General features: G+C 41.3%; 1 protein-coding gene across 3 annotated transcripts in view; it reads left to right on the top strand.

Moving 5' to 3' along the window:
* Window positions 1-14,529, top strand: part of LOC149167762 (protein SPA1-RELATED 4-like) — a 314,418-nt gene extending 299,889 nt beyond the window's left edge. For all 3 annotated transcript variants that reach the window (XM_089433135.1, XM_089433134.1, XM_089433133.1), the window contains one exon: window positions 13,775-14,529. In XM_089433135.1, the coding sequence (XP_089289261.1) occupies window positions 13,775-13,966 (192 nt within the window). In that variant the 3' untranslated portion in view covers window positions 13,967-14,529. The remainder of the gene's footprint in view (window positions 1-13,774) is intronic.
* The last annotated feature ends 265 nt before the right edge of the window (window positions 14,530-14,794 follow it).

The following is a 14,794-nucleotide window of genomic DNA, read 5'->3' as shown; positions in this document are numbered from 1 at the left end:
CCCGATCCAATGACCGATATTGCTCCACCATCCGACTACTCCGCCCACTGTACAATCCACGTACTGTAACCATTCTGTGCTCCCGAAAGGACAAAGGTAATCAATTTTCAGTGTCAGATGTATTTCCTCCTCAACAACTACGTTCCACGGACAACATGGTCGAGAAGGAAAAGGACAGAGCCGAGCAGGTAAATGCATTCAACAGTTATGGGACTTCATCCCATATAACACTCCACCTGCCCGAGAAGGACAACAAAGCACCTGAGAAGATCGGATTTGTTCACTGAAGCAGGCAAATTGCACCAGAGACTCCATCAGATAGTTAAAGCGGTTGGTGGTCAATTATGACCTCCTCATGCTTAGAATGGCCGAGTGCCTTTGTATTCAAACTCTATATATACCCAGAAAACAGATGTAATCAAGGTTGATGGTTGTTGCTTTGATGTAAAGTTCAACTTCTGGAGACTGTAATGACTTTGATACTTGCAGCGTCTCGTCTTCATTTTCAGCTAATACAAGCTTTTTTTGCTGTTAATTACTCACTTTCCATTTCTATTCTGTTCTAGGCTGTGCCTATTATGCAGTTTTTCTGAACTCTTGATGTTTAGCATTAGAGGAGCTGTCATCCTACCTCTGTGTTAGAATCTTGTATGTATCAGTGAATGTGTTATTCAGGTTTCTTTTTACTTAGTGACAGAGAGTTGTCATCCTGTTTGTACACTAGGGAATTAGATTTGCAGACCTCTTTACTGGTTGCAGTCGACCATTACAGGGTCCTGTGCATTTGCTGGTGTGGTCAGTATTCTCCATATTCACCCAATCCTTAATCTGTGAGTAATTGGTGGTCTAAAGCCTTGTAGTCTGGGGGTGTTCACGCATGTCTGGAGTCAAGCAAAGTAGAAGTGGTTATCTGGCTTGAACAAGAATCATTCCTTCCATTCATCCATTTCCAACATTAAGTTGAGTTTGTAATGTTCCCGAGCATCTCCGAACTACAACCTAGGAGAGTTTCTTGGGGTGATAACAGCTCCAACAAAATGTCCAAGAGGGCTTGTCTAGCTATCACAAGGTCTCCAACTATTAGGTCGACCTTAACCAAGCCCACTCCATATCTTCAAAAATTCATATTTCCACTTAAACAACTCGAAATTCGATGATTCTCGATGCGTTGGATTCGTCTCTACATCCTCTATCATATCCATCCATTACATGTCTAGTAGGCTTCATGGATTCACACCCACAAGCTCAGGTGCAAAGCCCACAATGCCCTATTTGTTAGTTTTTGTAGCATCGGATGTGTTCTAGCCACGAAATTTTGGGGAGAGGGTAGAATACAGGAGATCTCCAAAACCCAGAAATCATTTCTGGAAATTCTGCCTAGAAGTGAGTTAATTAGATTATTGTCGGTTTTTAAATATTTCCTTAGTATAAACTTACGGAAGATGGTTAATTAATCTGAATTAATTAAGTCAAGGCGTAAATGATCTAGAAACTCACATGGATCAGCTCCAACTTAATCCTAGCCATCAATTAAGATTTAATCTTGGTCGTTGGAGTCCCAACAGTGGATTATAAGAAGTCGTCGATGGGCACTTGGAGAAATCACTTGAGCAGTTTGATTTCATGAGTAGATCGATTTCCGAAGTAGTAGCAGCCTATTGCTAGAGAGAGAGCTAGTGAGATCGAAGCAGTGAGAGAGGGGTAGGGATAGTGAAGCCAGTGGAAGGATTCCAGTTCCGGTGAGTGCATTTGTAGAGAGGTAAGTGAACTACAGTGAGGCTGATGCAGAGCAACGCAGTAGCCTCTAGAGGCAATTTCAAATACGTTGGGGAATAGCAGAGTTTCAATGCCAGAAGCTGGGCAGAGGTTCTGGAGGCCAGGAGAGAATTTTCCCAGATAGTAGCAGACCAGACGACTTGAGGAGAAGTTGGTTTGAGTTGAGTGCAAATGTAACTGCGCTAGGGTGACGCAGTTGCTGCGTAGAGCTAGTTTGGACGGCTCAACTTGAGCTAAAGTCAGAGCTTAGATTTGCTTGTGGAGTGAGGAAATTCCTCACTAGACTTCTCTTGCTAGTTTTTCTCTGTAGGATTTCCAGTTTCAGCATCCAGTTGTACTAAGATTATTTCACTGTAGCATAATAATAAAATCCTCAGTTGCTGCATCGGTTTTCCCAAGTTGGGTTTTTCCGGGGACATTGGTCCAAAAATAATTGTGTAAATTTATGTGTGTGCTAGCATTTCTTCCAATTTTTATTTCTTCCGCAATTTTATTTGTGTAGGTTGCAGTGTGATTGATTCAATATTTGCTGTAGCAAACAATGAATAAATTGTTAAAAATTAATTTAACAATTAGGAGAATTATTTCCAGTTGCTGCAACAGGATTCGGGTTTCCGAATTTTCACATGGTATCAGAGCCAGGTTATCAGCTGGAGAGCTCAGTAGCAGAGAAAGGAGGAGTTTCGCTATTCAGTGTGGGTAGCAGATCGAAACCCCATAGGGCAGCGTAGTCACCTTGCCAAGAGGTTGAATTTCTTGAGGAGATTCGTTTTTTCTGAGAGGGACAAAAAATTCAATCTCTCCAGATCGAGTGATTCTAGAGGGAGAGGGAGTAGCCCAGTATTTTTCACAGAGCAAATATCTAGCTAGATGTAGTAGTTTTGCAGCATGTTGCTAGAGCAGAACTAGCGTCCGATGGAAGAAGAGCACACACAGAGGGAAAATTTTCCTCAGGGAACTTCTAGTCTCAAGTTCATTTTCCCTTGTAGATCAACAGTCGTTGTGAGCAGAAGTGAGAGTGCGAATAGCCTAGCAGCAGCTAAGCAAAAGGGAAGAGGATATTTTCGACATTTTGTTGAGATGGCCACTGCTGGGCTTCGAGATCAGGACATGTTGAATGGAGCTTCCAACTATGTCATCTGGAAGGCAAGGATGTCCTTCCTTCTAGATGAGTTTGGCTTGAAGACATACATAGATGCAGTGGTAGCAGTACCCTAGGGTGTTGATCAGCTGAAGGAGTATAGAAAGGAGATGGTGTGGGTTAAGAGGTTGATCATTGACAAGGTTAGGGATCACATTGTTTCACACATAGCTAGCAAAGGTACTGCCAAAGAGATGTGGGAGACTCTCTCCACGCTGTACGAGGGCACTTCCGAGCAGCGAAAGATGTACTTAGAGGAGAAGTTGAGATGCATCAGGATGTAGAAGGGGGAAAGCATAGACCCCTTCCCCACCGGGATTCAAGAGGTTCGAGACCAACTTTCAGTTGTTGGGGTAGCGCCTCAACCCACAAAGATAGTGCGATTGGCACTAAATAGTGTCTCCGAGGAGTAGCAGGTGTTTGTCCAAAGCATTTTGGGTAGAGATACCTTGCCAAGCTGGGATAGGATGTGGTCTGATTTGCAGCAGGAAGAGTTGAGACGAGATCTTTTGAAGAGCTCCATCAGTGGCAGCAGCAACAGACAGAAGCAGGTGAAGGAAGAGGAGAATGTGGCCCTCGCATCGAAGGATCTTAGTTAGGGACAGGGGGAGCAGAGAAAGAAGAAGGAGGACATGTCAAAGGTCAAGTGCTTCAAATGTGGTGAGCTCAGTCACTACAGTATCTAGTGTCCTCTAAGGAAGAAGGACAAGGAGGAGAATTAGTACTAGCAAGAAGCATCAGGAAATATCGATAGGCTTTCCTCCAAGCTGGAGGAAGACTTCACCATGTTTGTTGATATACCCCCAGGAGTGAAGTGGGGTGACTTGGTGCTGTAGCCCAAGAGTGCTACAGATGGGCAGGATCCTTGAGGAGGTCCACCTCTTAGATCAATACCTTGCTACAGGGGCCCACAATATTTAGTAGCAGGATGGATCAGTGACAGTTGATGTAGTGAGATGCCAAAGTGACAGTTGCAGAGACTAGTAGTAGTAAGATGTTGGGGAGCGCAGTGCAGAGTTAGCAACAACGCAAATTCTTCAGTGACAACGCAGATACTAGCAGTAGTCGAAGACTCATGTGACAGATGCATTATACTGATCACAATTAATTGAATATTTAAGATGATTTTCAGTTGCAGATGTTGTAGTTGCAGTAGCAACAGATGAAGAGGGAGTTGCAGTGCAGATGTAGTGTTGGCAGTAGTTCAGCAAAGTCAGCAGCAACACATCAGATTTGCGCAATGGTTGGTGGGCAGCGGTGCCAGACATCAGCAATGTGCGAGGTGATGATGCAGAGATAGGGTGTTATCACAGGATGTGCAGTAGAGCACTAGAACACATTCATCGCTAAGAGGGAGTGTTAGTTTTTGTAGCATCGGATGTGTTGTAGCCACGAAATAGAGGCTAAAATACAGGAGATCTCCAAAACCGACAAATCGTTTCTGGAAATTCTGCCTAGAAGTGAGTTAATTAGATTATTAGTCAATTTTTAAATATTTCCTAAGTCTAAACTCAGGGAATATGGTTAATTAATCAGAATTAATTAAGTCAAGGCGTGAATGATCTAGAAACTCACACGGATCGACTTCAAGTTAATCCTAGCCATTGATTAGATTTAATCTTGGCCGTTGGAGTCCCAACAGAGGATTATAAGAAAAAGTCGATGGGCACTTGGAGAAATCACTTGAGCAGTTCGATTTCATGAGCAGATTGATTTCCTGAGTAGCAGCGGTTAGTTGCTGGAGAGAGAGCCAGTGAGATCGAAGTAGTGAGAGAGGGGAAGGAGCAGTGAAGCTGGAGGAAGGATTCCAGTTCCAATGTGTGCACTTGCAGAGAGGCAAGTGAGCCACAGTGAGTTGATGTAGAGCAACACAGTAGCTTCTAGAGTCAATTTCGAATCTGCTGGGGAATAGCAGAGTTTCAGTGACAAAAGCTATGTAGAGGTTCCGGAGGCCAGGAGAGAATTTTTCCTAGACAACAACAAACCAAACGACTTGAGGAGAAGTTGGTTCGAGCTGAGTGCAAAAGTAACTACGCTAGGGTGATGCAGTAGCTACGCAGAGCCAGTTTGGACGACTCAACTTAACCTAAGGTCAGAGCCCGGATTTGCCTGTGGAGTGAGGAAATTCCTCACTAGACTTCTCTTGCCAGTTTTTCTCTATAGGATTTCCAATTTCGACATCCAGTTGTACTCAGATTATTTCATTGTTGCATAGTAATAAAACCCTCAGTTGCTGCACTAGGTTTCCTAAGTTGGGTTTTTCTGGGGACATTGGTCCAAAAATAACTATATAAATTTATGTGTGCGCTAGAATTTCTTCCAACGTTTATTTCTTCTGCAGTTTTATTTGTGTAGGTTGCAATGTGATTGATTCAGTATTTTTTGTAGCAAACAGTAAGTAAATTGTTAAACATTAATTTAACAATTAGGAGAATTATTTCTAGTTGTTGCAATAGGATTCGGGTTTCCGACTTTTCACACTATTGTGGTGCTCCAACCTCCAAACCACGAACCCTAGGGCTTGGAGTACCTCCCAAGCTACCAAAAATCAACACCCCCTCTTAGCGAGGGAGGTACTTCCAAGACTAGGAAGTAGCTCATCATCATCATCATCATTGCTTGCAACACTCGCCTAACTCCTTCCGCTCAAAACTGCAACAATACTTGTAGCATGGACTATGCCTCTCTCGGAAGTGTCGTTGTCACTAGAAGCATCTTGCTTCTTCTTCTTCTCCTAAAATGTCTTCCATTGTCTCCAGGATTCCTTCTTGGAAGTTGTAGGAGCACCCTTGCTCCCCACTAACCACGTGCTCTTCTTGGGATACAAAGTCTCCCTCTGAACCTACAAACTCCCTCTAGAATTTGACTCCCTCTGAGCCTTTGGAACTTAGATCTTATTTTTCGAAACCTGTACCTGCTCCTTTTAAGCCTGCACCTGCACCTGCTTCTTTGGAATCTGTACTTGATCTTGCTTCTTCTTCCCATGATCCATAAGCTTGCCCATCAGCCTGTATAGACCATGCTCTCTAACTCCAATCACCACACCTGTGGAGCTAGAGCCTCTGGGCCTAAGTCTTGCCTTCCCACTCAAAACAAGACCTCAAACCCCTTCTGCTCAATCGCTGAAACTAATATCATACTATATCTAAGCCCTGGTACAAACAATACATCTTGGACTCGCATCACATTTCTTGACTCCATTCTGAATGGCACAACTCCCGATCCTCGGATTTCCTTCTGACTCTTGTCACCCAACACCATGTGCAACTTTGAGTCCCACTCAGCTAGAGTCTCGAATACCTCTTGTGACCTTGTCATATGTTTCGACTGCCCACTATCCACATACCATGTAGCCTCATCGATGGTACCCTGCAAGAAATGCGAGATCAAGGAAAAGTCCTCCAATCTCCTGGTGAGAGCTTCTATCTCAGCAGAAGTGGCAATCCCGACGACTTGCTTCCCTTTCTTCTTCTCGTCATCTCCCGTCTTCTTCTTCATTGGACATCTCGTCGAAAAATGACTCATCTCGCCACAGTGGAAACACTTTATCTTACTCAAGTCCTGCTTGCCCTTTGTTATTGCTGCAAGTGCCACGTCATCAATTGAAGCCTTCTTCATTTGAAGATCCTCGCCTCGCAACTCTTCCTGAATGAAGTCATCCCACAGCCTATTCCAGTGTGGTAACTACTCTCTGGCAATGATCGCCTTGATGAAGGGCTTCCATTCCTCGATGAACCCTTTCAAAGTAGTCCTCACCATATTAGAATCTGAAATAGTCACACCGACGACAACAAGCTCATCTTTGACATGAGAACCTCGTTAGATACGAAGTCACTCCTTCACCCTACAACATCTTGGTGGACTTCAACTTGTCCTCCAATACCAACACTCGGTTCTCTTTCTTATTCCGGAACAAATTTTGAAGAGCCATCCGCATCTCATGTGCGGAGTTCTTCCCTGACAAATGTGGTTTTAGGGAGTCCTTCACACCATCTAGGATGATCAATCTCGCCTTCGTATCCAATTTTTTGTACACTTCCAACTCCTTAGGGTCAGTTGACTTCTTGATGGCTTTCTCGGCGAACTCCCAAATCCTGTTGACCTGCAAGACCAACTTGATCCTTTCCTTCCATGGACTATAGTTGGACAAGCCTTCTAACCTGTCCTCATACTGGAGACCAACCTGCAACTTCGACATTGTAGTGAGCCCTTGTAGTGAGCCCTTCACCTACAATGTGATCAACTCCCTCTTAAGTTGTACTTCGCTGTGCACACTCTGATTCACTGTCCTTCAAAGTAGCTCAAACATGCTCTGATACCATGTTGTTTTTCCATGACCCTAGTGTCTAGGATAGAATCTTAAATCTCTGATGCTACCAAACCAAGAATCACAATGAAGCTACTTTGCACAACGGAACAATATACAACAGTAAATCTACTAGTGCACAAAATATATACAACTTCTACACAAGTATGTACAACAACCCAATCTTCGTTATATTAATCCAATTGAATAACACAACAATCTAGGGCTCTCGTACAAGGGATAATGGCCCTCAAATATCCACAAGCACAAGAATACAAAAACAAGATAATCTAACGGTCTACTTGATGTAGTGCACCTCACCACTGCTTTGTGATACCTTGTAACCTGCTGGTCCTTCTGCTCCCAGTCTGCTCACCAGTTTCTCCTTAGTCCATCAAGGAACAACACATAGAGACTCGAGGAGGGCTTCCACCTAACACTACTGCAAGTCTCTTCTGCTACAATGAACTTTGGCTAATCCAATTTGCTCCTCTAGGCTGGCCAATCCCTAAGCATCAAACCGCCTTCCTCTAGTAGTCTCTTTTGTCCATCAAAGAGCTACTAAGGCCTCCAACAACTTCACTCACCTTTAGCTCTCAAACTCCCTTTATGACCCTTGATCAAGGGCTACTTGGACACCTACATGCTGCCCTCCAAAAATCCAAAGATGCCCAATACAACTGTCCAACTAGACTCCCATCCACCTAGCAACAAAATTCACTTTGAAACCATCAACACATACATACCTATGGGATGTGCATACTGCTGCAGCTTACAAATTGGTTAGGGCACCTATTCGATGTGTTACAACCCTCTAAAACTGCTGTAACAGTCCACCAATGACTGTGACCTTTTCTCCTTGATCTCTTGCTCCCACTCGTTGGTACTTAGGTTAATTTCCAACCCTGAAATAGGCCTTGCGACACATCTTTTGTGGCTCTGAACAGGGTTGCGACTCTCTTGCAATTATCTTGAGGTCTCGGCCTATCAAACAGCAAGAAATGTTCTTCCAAAGCTATGCACAAGTGCCCAAAACTTGCCTCAAGGCATGCGGTTGTCCTCTGCTGCATTTCAGACCCACAAGCAGACCTCTGAACACTCCTTTGTTACCTCAGCCCTGTCCTCCTAGTGTTGCTGCTGCCACAAAAGATGTTTCCTTTGATTTTGTTGCATTTGGGATGAATGAAATAACCTCACACATGTGTTTAATTTATATCCTCACATGTGGCTCCAATGAGACATCCAAGAGGGCTTGACTAGCTATCATAAGATCTCCAACTACTAGGCCAACCTTAACCAACCCCACTCCATATCTTAAAAAAATCATATCTCCACTTAGACAACTCAGAATTCGATGATTCTTGATGCGTTGGATTCGTCTCAACATCCTCTATCATCTCCATCCATTACATGTCTAGTAGGCCTCATGGATTCATGCCCACAAGCTCGGGTGCAAAGCCCACACCTTGGGTTCCAAGCCTATAATGCTCTATTGTGTTGCTCCAACCCTCGAACCCTGAACCCTAGGGCTTGGGGTACCTCCCAACCTACCAAAAGTCAACAAAGAACACTTGGAGAACAAATTGTCATGCAAGAGGGATTGTTGGGATAACAACTTTTTCAATAGTGCATCATCTTGGAGGAGGGGTGTTGGATCCAAGGGGCATCATGCTTCGAGGATGCATCACTTTGTTGAGTTCTTGGTGACAAGTTGCAGATTATCACACACGTCTGTGAGGTGTTGTGGTGATTCAAATTATAGGTGGTCTTGCAAAGGTTATAGGTGTTATGGGTGCTTGGATGGAGGAGGAATGGATAAAAGGGAGCATGCGTATAGTGCAGGAGTTGGCGAGGAGGGGTAAGGGAGGGGTTGGGAAGGTCTTGCTAAGGTTATAGGTGTTAAGGGGGTGTGGCTAGAGGAGGAATGGATGAGGGGGCATGTGTAGAGTACAATAGTCGATGAGGGGCAAGGGGGGGATTGGGAAGGCTCAAGAGGGGTTGGGACAAAACTTGTGCTAGTTGCAAATGTTGTGAGGGGATCTGCATGTGTTACATGCAACGAGATTGGTTGGGGAGTTCCCAAAAGAGATTGGAGAGGTTGAGGGGGTTGCATAGGGTGCACACGTTGGGGCATGGAGGGTTGAGAGAGACCAACTCTTGTTGAGAAGGATCTAAAAGGAAGAGTAATAAGATAATGTCATCGAGTAATATTGGCATTGTAGTATGTATACTCCTTTATTTGTACATCTTGTACACTACTAGACTCATTCTAATGTTCTAACTACCAACAATAATCTTAAGATTAACATTAGCATTAGGTATGTAACATTTAATTATGATCTTTATTATGTTAACATTTATTTGAGTGTTATTAGTTATTACTGCAACAGTAGCATATGGCAGAAGGGTTGAGAACCAATGAGGAACTAGTGAGATCAAGTGGGTGATGCCTCTAGTAATGGAAAAGATTGATACGTATGTTTCAAGTTAATGAATCTTTTGAGATGATTATTTTTTAATTTGGCATAGGGACAGTGTAGTTAAGTTACTGTTGTTTCATTTGTTTCGTGCATTTGCAGTGCCTAACTCCATTACTTGTCAATTTTTGACTAGCTATGCCAACAAGTAGCAGTGGATTTGAAATATTGGAAGGGGATGAATTGTTTATGATGATGATGATGTTACCGACCCCTAAGGCCAAACAAGGTCTATTAGACAAATAAAGAGAATCGGACTAAATATTTCTCAAAATGTTATTCCTATATTTCATTTTGTCAATTTTCTACCACCTATGCCCATTGCCAACAAGTGTTAGCGGATTTGAAACGTTAGAAGGGATTGAACTGTTTATCATGATGATGAATCATGATGTTACCATCCCCTAAGACCAAAGAAGGTCTATTGCACAAATGAAGCGAATCAGACTAAATATTCTTCAAAATGTTGTTCCTATATTTAAACATACTGGAAATGGAAGTACCAAGTTCATTTTGGTTTTCGTAAACCAGGAGGTCTTGGAGAGTAATAGAATTATGAAACTGGGTAAATATACGTTTTATATTATTAAGGGTAGGGCAAGTTAGAAGGGAATATTGCTCATCTTCAACTTCCTTTCTCACATATTTTGCAAATTCACTAATTCCAATGTGTTTAAGATTAGTCCAATGGCCAGGTTCACCATGGAGGTCATGAGCATTGGTCCTGATTTTAGAAATATTCATTTTATATATGTAAATGGACATGTATCCATGTTCATATTCTGCTCGATGGTGCTGCAGAATTAATGGACATATATCCCTGTTCCTATTCTGCTCGATGGTACTGCTGAATTTCTGTCTGAGATGTGAGACATTGGACCCACAAGTCTCATGTTATACTACAACACCATCTCTGACTTAACATCCCAATCTTTGCACCTGTGTTTATGCATTCTTCTAGTACTGATATCTTAATACATCCCTGTTGAGTTAATTGTACAGGTGACAAGTTGCATATTATCACTTCTTCATGAAGTGTCGTGATTCAAACTAGAGAAGGATTTTTCCCTTATTATTAAGTCATACACAAAATTAAACGGAATGATCATATATTTTGTGTTGTATGACCCCAAAGTTGTAGCAAATTCTAGAAATGTTTAGTGTTATATGGAGGCCGTTATATGTGCCTTTTTTATAATGGTTGTAATTGCAAAATGTTAAACATTAAGTGTATGGCCCCAAAGTCGTAGCGAAACTTAGGAAAGTTCAGTGTTATATCGAGGCCGTTAGATTTTGGCTTTTGGCTTTTTAATAATGGTTGTAATAAATCGATTACCAAGCTTCCAGGGCGCGGAGCACGGGAGTGGGGAGTTGCACATGGAGGATGTGTGGAAGCACTCCCAAATTTTGGGTAATTTTGGGGGATGTCGGGTACCTAGCATAGGTTTTCCTGTCTTTAAAAATCCAAAAATAAAAATAATAATGATAAAACCTCAACAATAACAATTTATTTTATGCAACTTCATCATTGTGCAATCTAAATACTCAATAATAAACAATGAAATAATAAAATAGTACTAAATTCAAATTCGTAAATTATATAAACATGATTCAGATTGAGATTTAATAATGAAATACATTGATTCATAAACCATAAATGAAACAGAAATAGTAAAATTTTGATACATTGATTTAAATCAATCATTCTAGAATCTAATAACTACTAAGAAAAATAGTAGATAGTGAAATCTGAAATAAGAAGTTGAAATTACTCAAACTCAAAATAGCAAAGTGACAAGTCAAAGAATCAGTCTGAGTCATCACTCTATAGGGTTGAGACTCAAAAGTTAAAACTGAAAATTAACAATGGGCAATGAACATTGAAAATAAAAGTAGGATGTAGTAAAAGTGAAAGTAAGGTGAATTTTTTTTGTATATTGCTTTGGTTATTTTCTATGTTGCCAGGAAATGTGGGTTCGAGGACGGGTACGGGTGCGGCGACGGGGATGGGTACGTCATTTTTCGAAACAGGGTGCGTGGGTTTGTCGGGGGTACATTATATATATATATATATATATATATATTTTATAAATTATAATATATATGAATTTGTATATTTTTCAACTTTAAACAAGAAAACTAAAATATTTATGATTTAAACTTTAAATATTTAAACATGCACATCATTGAACATTCAACATTCACAATGAAATTTCAAAATTTCTAGTCTGATATTAAGTGCAAATTGGAGTTTACATATTAATAAGAATCATGATATATGTCCATTTTCATACTACATTGAAAATTTGTCTTAAGGCATCTCCAAACAAGAACTGGGAAATTTTAAAATACTAAAATAAAAATATCTAATAGTGAACAATGGCTTCCTCAAGCCATGTCATCAGCATCACTCAGATCTTCAGTTAACATGCTCTCCAGGTAGGGATCACTCTCATCTTGAGTCTCTTGCTCATCCATAACAGCTGGAGGTAGCTCAATAAGGCCATCTAGTTGTATCTCCTCGTCCACACACATAGCATCGTTTGTGTATTGGTCCCATCTCTTGAAAGGACCCTCCTTGTATCCAGGGTCTTTTCGAGATATGAGACGAAGTGTGCTATGAACATACACTAAGTTCTCTGCCTTCTTTGAGCCCAACATATTTCTCTTTACTAAATGGATAAAGGCATAGGTACTCCAATTCCTCTCGCAAGATGAAGAACTAACTACCTAGAATATTAGGGAAGCCCATTAAATTAATTAAAGATTAAAAAATAAAAACTAAAATGAACCCCAAAGAACCCAAAAGAACCCGATTTTTGGGGTTTCAAGTACCATCACAGGGTTCTCCGTACCCATCAAGACAAAAGAACCCAATTTTTTTTAATGAAGAATCTGGTTCTTCATAGAAGAACCCGGTTCTTATGGGTTCTTCTCAGAAGCACCCGAACCCGAATCTGGTACTTGGGGACGAGAACTCGGGACGAGTTCGAGAACCCCACCCCCGGGTTCGGGAACCCATGCAACATAGGTTTTTTTTATTTTAATTTTTATCGTTTAAATTCTTCTAAAAATTTTGGGGGCACGCCCAGAAGGCCCCCTTTTGTGGGGATGCCCAGAAGCCTTCCTTTTGTGGGGGGACACCCAGAAGCACCCCTTTTTTGGGGATGCCCAGAAGTCCCCCTTTTGGGGAAACACATCCCCCACACGGTGAAATGTTTTTCTGTGTGTTTCCCCATATTTTCTTAAGGAGGACGTGGGGAAACGTTTCCCTAGGTGTCCCCCTGTCCCGGGAACATGGGAACGTGGAGGGTGTGCCCGCCACCATGAGGGACGCAACGTGGAGGGCGTGCCCGCCACCATGGGGGACGCATGTAGCACTGTCTAATATCAAATGTCAATTAACATGTGTAGTGAAAAGTTAGCTTTTGCAATTCTTGCCCGCCACCCTGGGGAATATGTGTAACAGTCTAATATCCATGTCAATTGACATGTATAGTCAAAAGTTATTTCAATTCTTATTTCATGTTTTTGCAGACGAGAAAGGAGGGTAGAGAATTGAAGCAAAGGATATGTTAGAAAAGGCTATAAAAACTTTCTAGTTCCTGACTGTGGAAGATATTGTCGATCTCTATTCTTTCCCTACCCTAATACGTGCTATCTAATCCAATTGGTGTACCGACCTGCTGCTGATTTTGTGACAGCATGATCCATTGCGTAATTTCTTTTTGTAATTGCTGCTTTATAGGCTGAATGTTATAATTTAGAGTCGAATTCCAATAATGTGCCTGGAGTTTTTTGGAACAACTTTCTGTTTCATCAAATAGCAATTTAAGTGTACTTTTCTGCATAAAACCCGTTTGGAGCAGAATATTTGTGCTGATATTCTATTTATCAATCTAATTTGTTCTCTAAACTTGTTCCCATTTCTCTTGCTTTAATCTTTTATGGTTTTCTTTAGATAATAATAGTCATGTTTAGACATTCACTGAAAACACATGCTAGTGTTGAATTACAGTCCATGCATTATTTTTCACAGCACTTGAACTGAGGATTTGTTTCTGTTGATGGCAGGTTTTTGCCTACTACAAATCTCTGCCTATGCCTATGGGATCACATAGATTTGGATTTGCAGACCCTATATCTAGTCAAGAAATGGAAGATGATAGTGGTCAATTTGTTTCAAGTGTATGCTGGAGAGGGAAATCAAAAATAATGGTGGCTGCAAATTCCACTGGCAATATTAAGTTGTTAGAGATGGTCTGAGAGTTTAAAAAAACCATCGGGGTGTAGTTTTTTGAAAGATCAAGAAACGAGTGCCAAATTATTCCCTTTATTCCCTAAGATCATTTTCGCATTTGATATACTCAATGGCAGGGAAGCGATTGAAAATTGGTCATGACTTGGAATCTTGAGGGCACGACAATTATAGCACATCCACTACCAGGATCGGTGAAGATATTTTCTTGGATTGGATGTCACTTCTTGTGAAGGTGTTACGAGATGCATGGTAGTTTGTGTGGGAAATGCGAGAAGCATCAATATCTGGATCAGCTAAGGCTTTGTCTGTAGGCCAAGAAAATGGGCTAACACTGCAGTTGCTTGTAAAAAATGAAAGAGATCAAGTATGATTCTTGTAATAGGAGATACCAACTTGTGTAGTAGTCACATACCAGAGAAATATCTCGAATACCTGTATACTAGTCATATGACTTGGTTCATTTCTACTCAGAGTAGTAGAAGCCTTTATTGGGAATCAGAAAACTCAACAGTCTATTTGATTGGGTGGGTGAATATCTGTCTATTGATCAATCACTTTTAATTGTACAGCTCATTATTGTCATTTTGTGAAGTTCAAATTCTGTTAAACAATTACCGAAGAAAGGTGCTTTCGAGTTCTGATTAAGAATCTTTTCATAGACATCCTAAGAACGGGAAAATAAGGTGAACCAACAACAATGAAGCTGACATGCGTCTGAGTTTGGAGAAGCTGAACGATGTATTTTTCTCCTGGCATTTGCCTGTCGAATCAAGTGTGTGGGCTTTTTGTTGATTTTTGCTTATCCTATAATTCAAATTGATCATTGGGAAAAA

Source organism: Pinus tabuliformis, chromosome 5_1 (genome assembly GCF_031772625.1).
Source record: "Pinus tabuliformis cultivar Carrire ecotype Pingquan chromosome 5_1, CPIR1, whole genome shotgun sequence".
Classification (NCBI taxonomy): Eukaryota; Viridiplantae; Streptophyta; class Pinopsida; order Pinales; family Pinaceae; genus Pinus; species Pinus tabuliformis.
The sequence above is the reverse complement of the archived record's forward strand: the minus strand, read 5'-3'. Positions and strand labels throughout refer to the sequence as shown.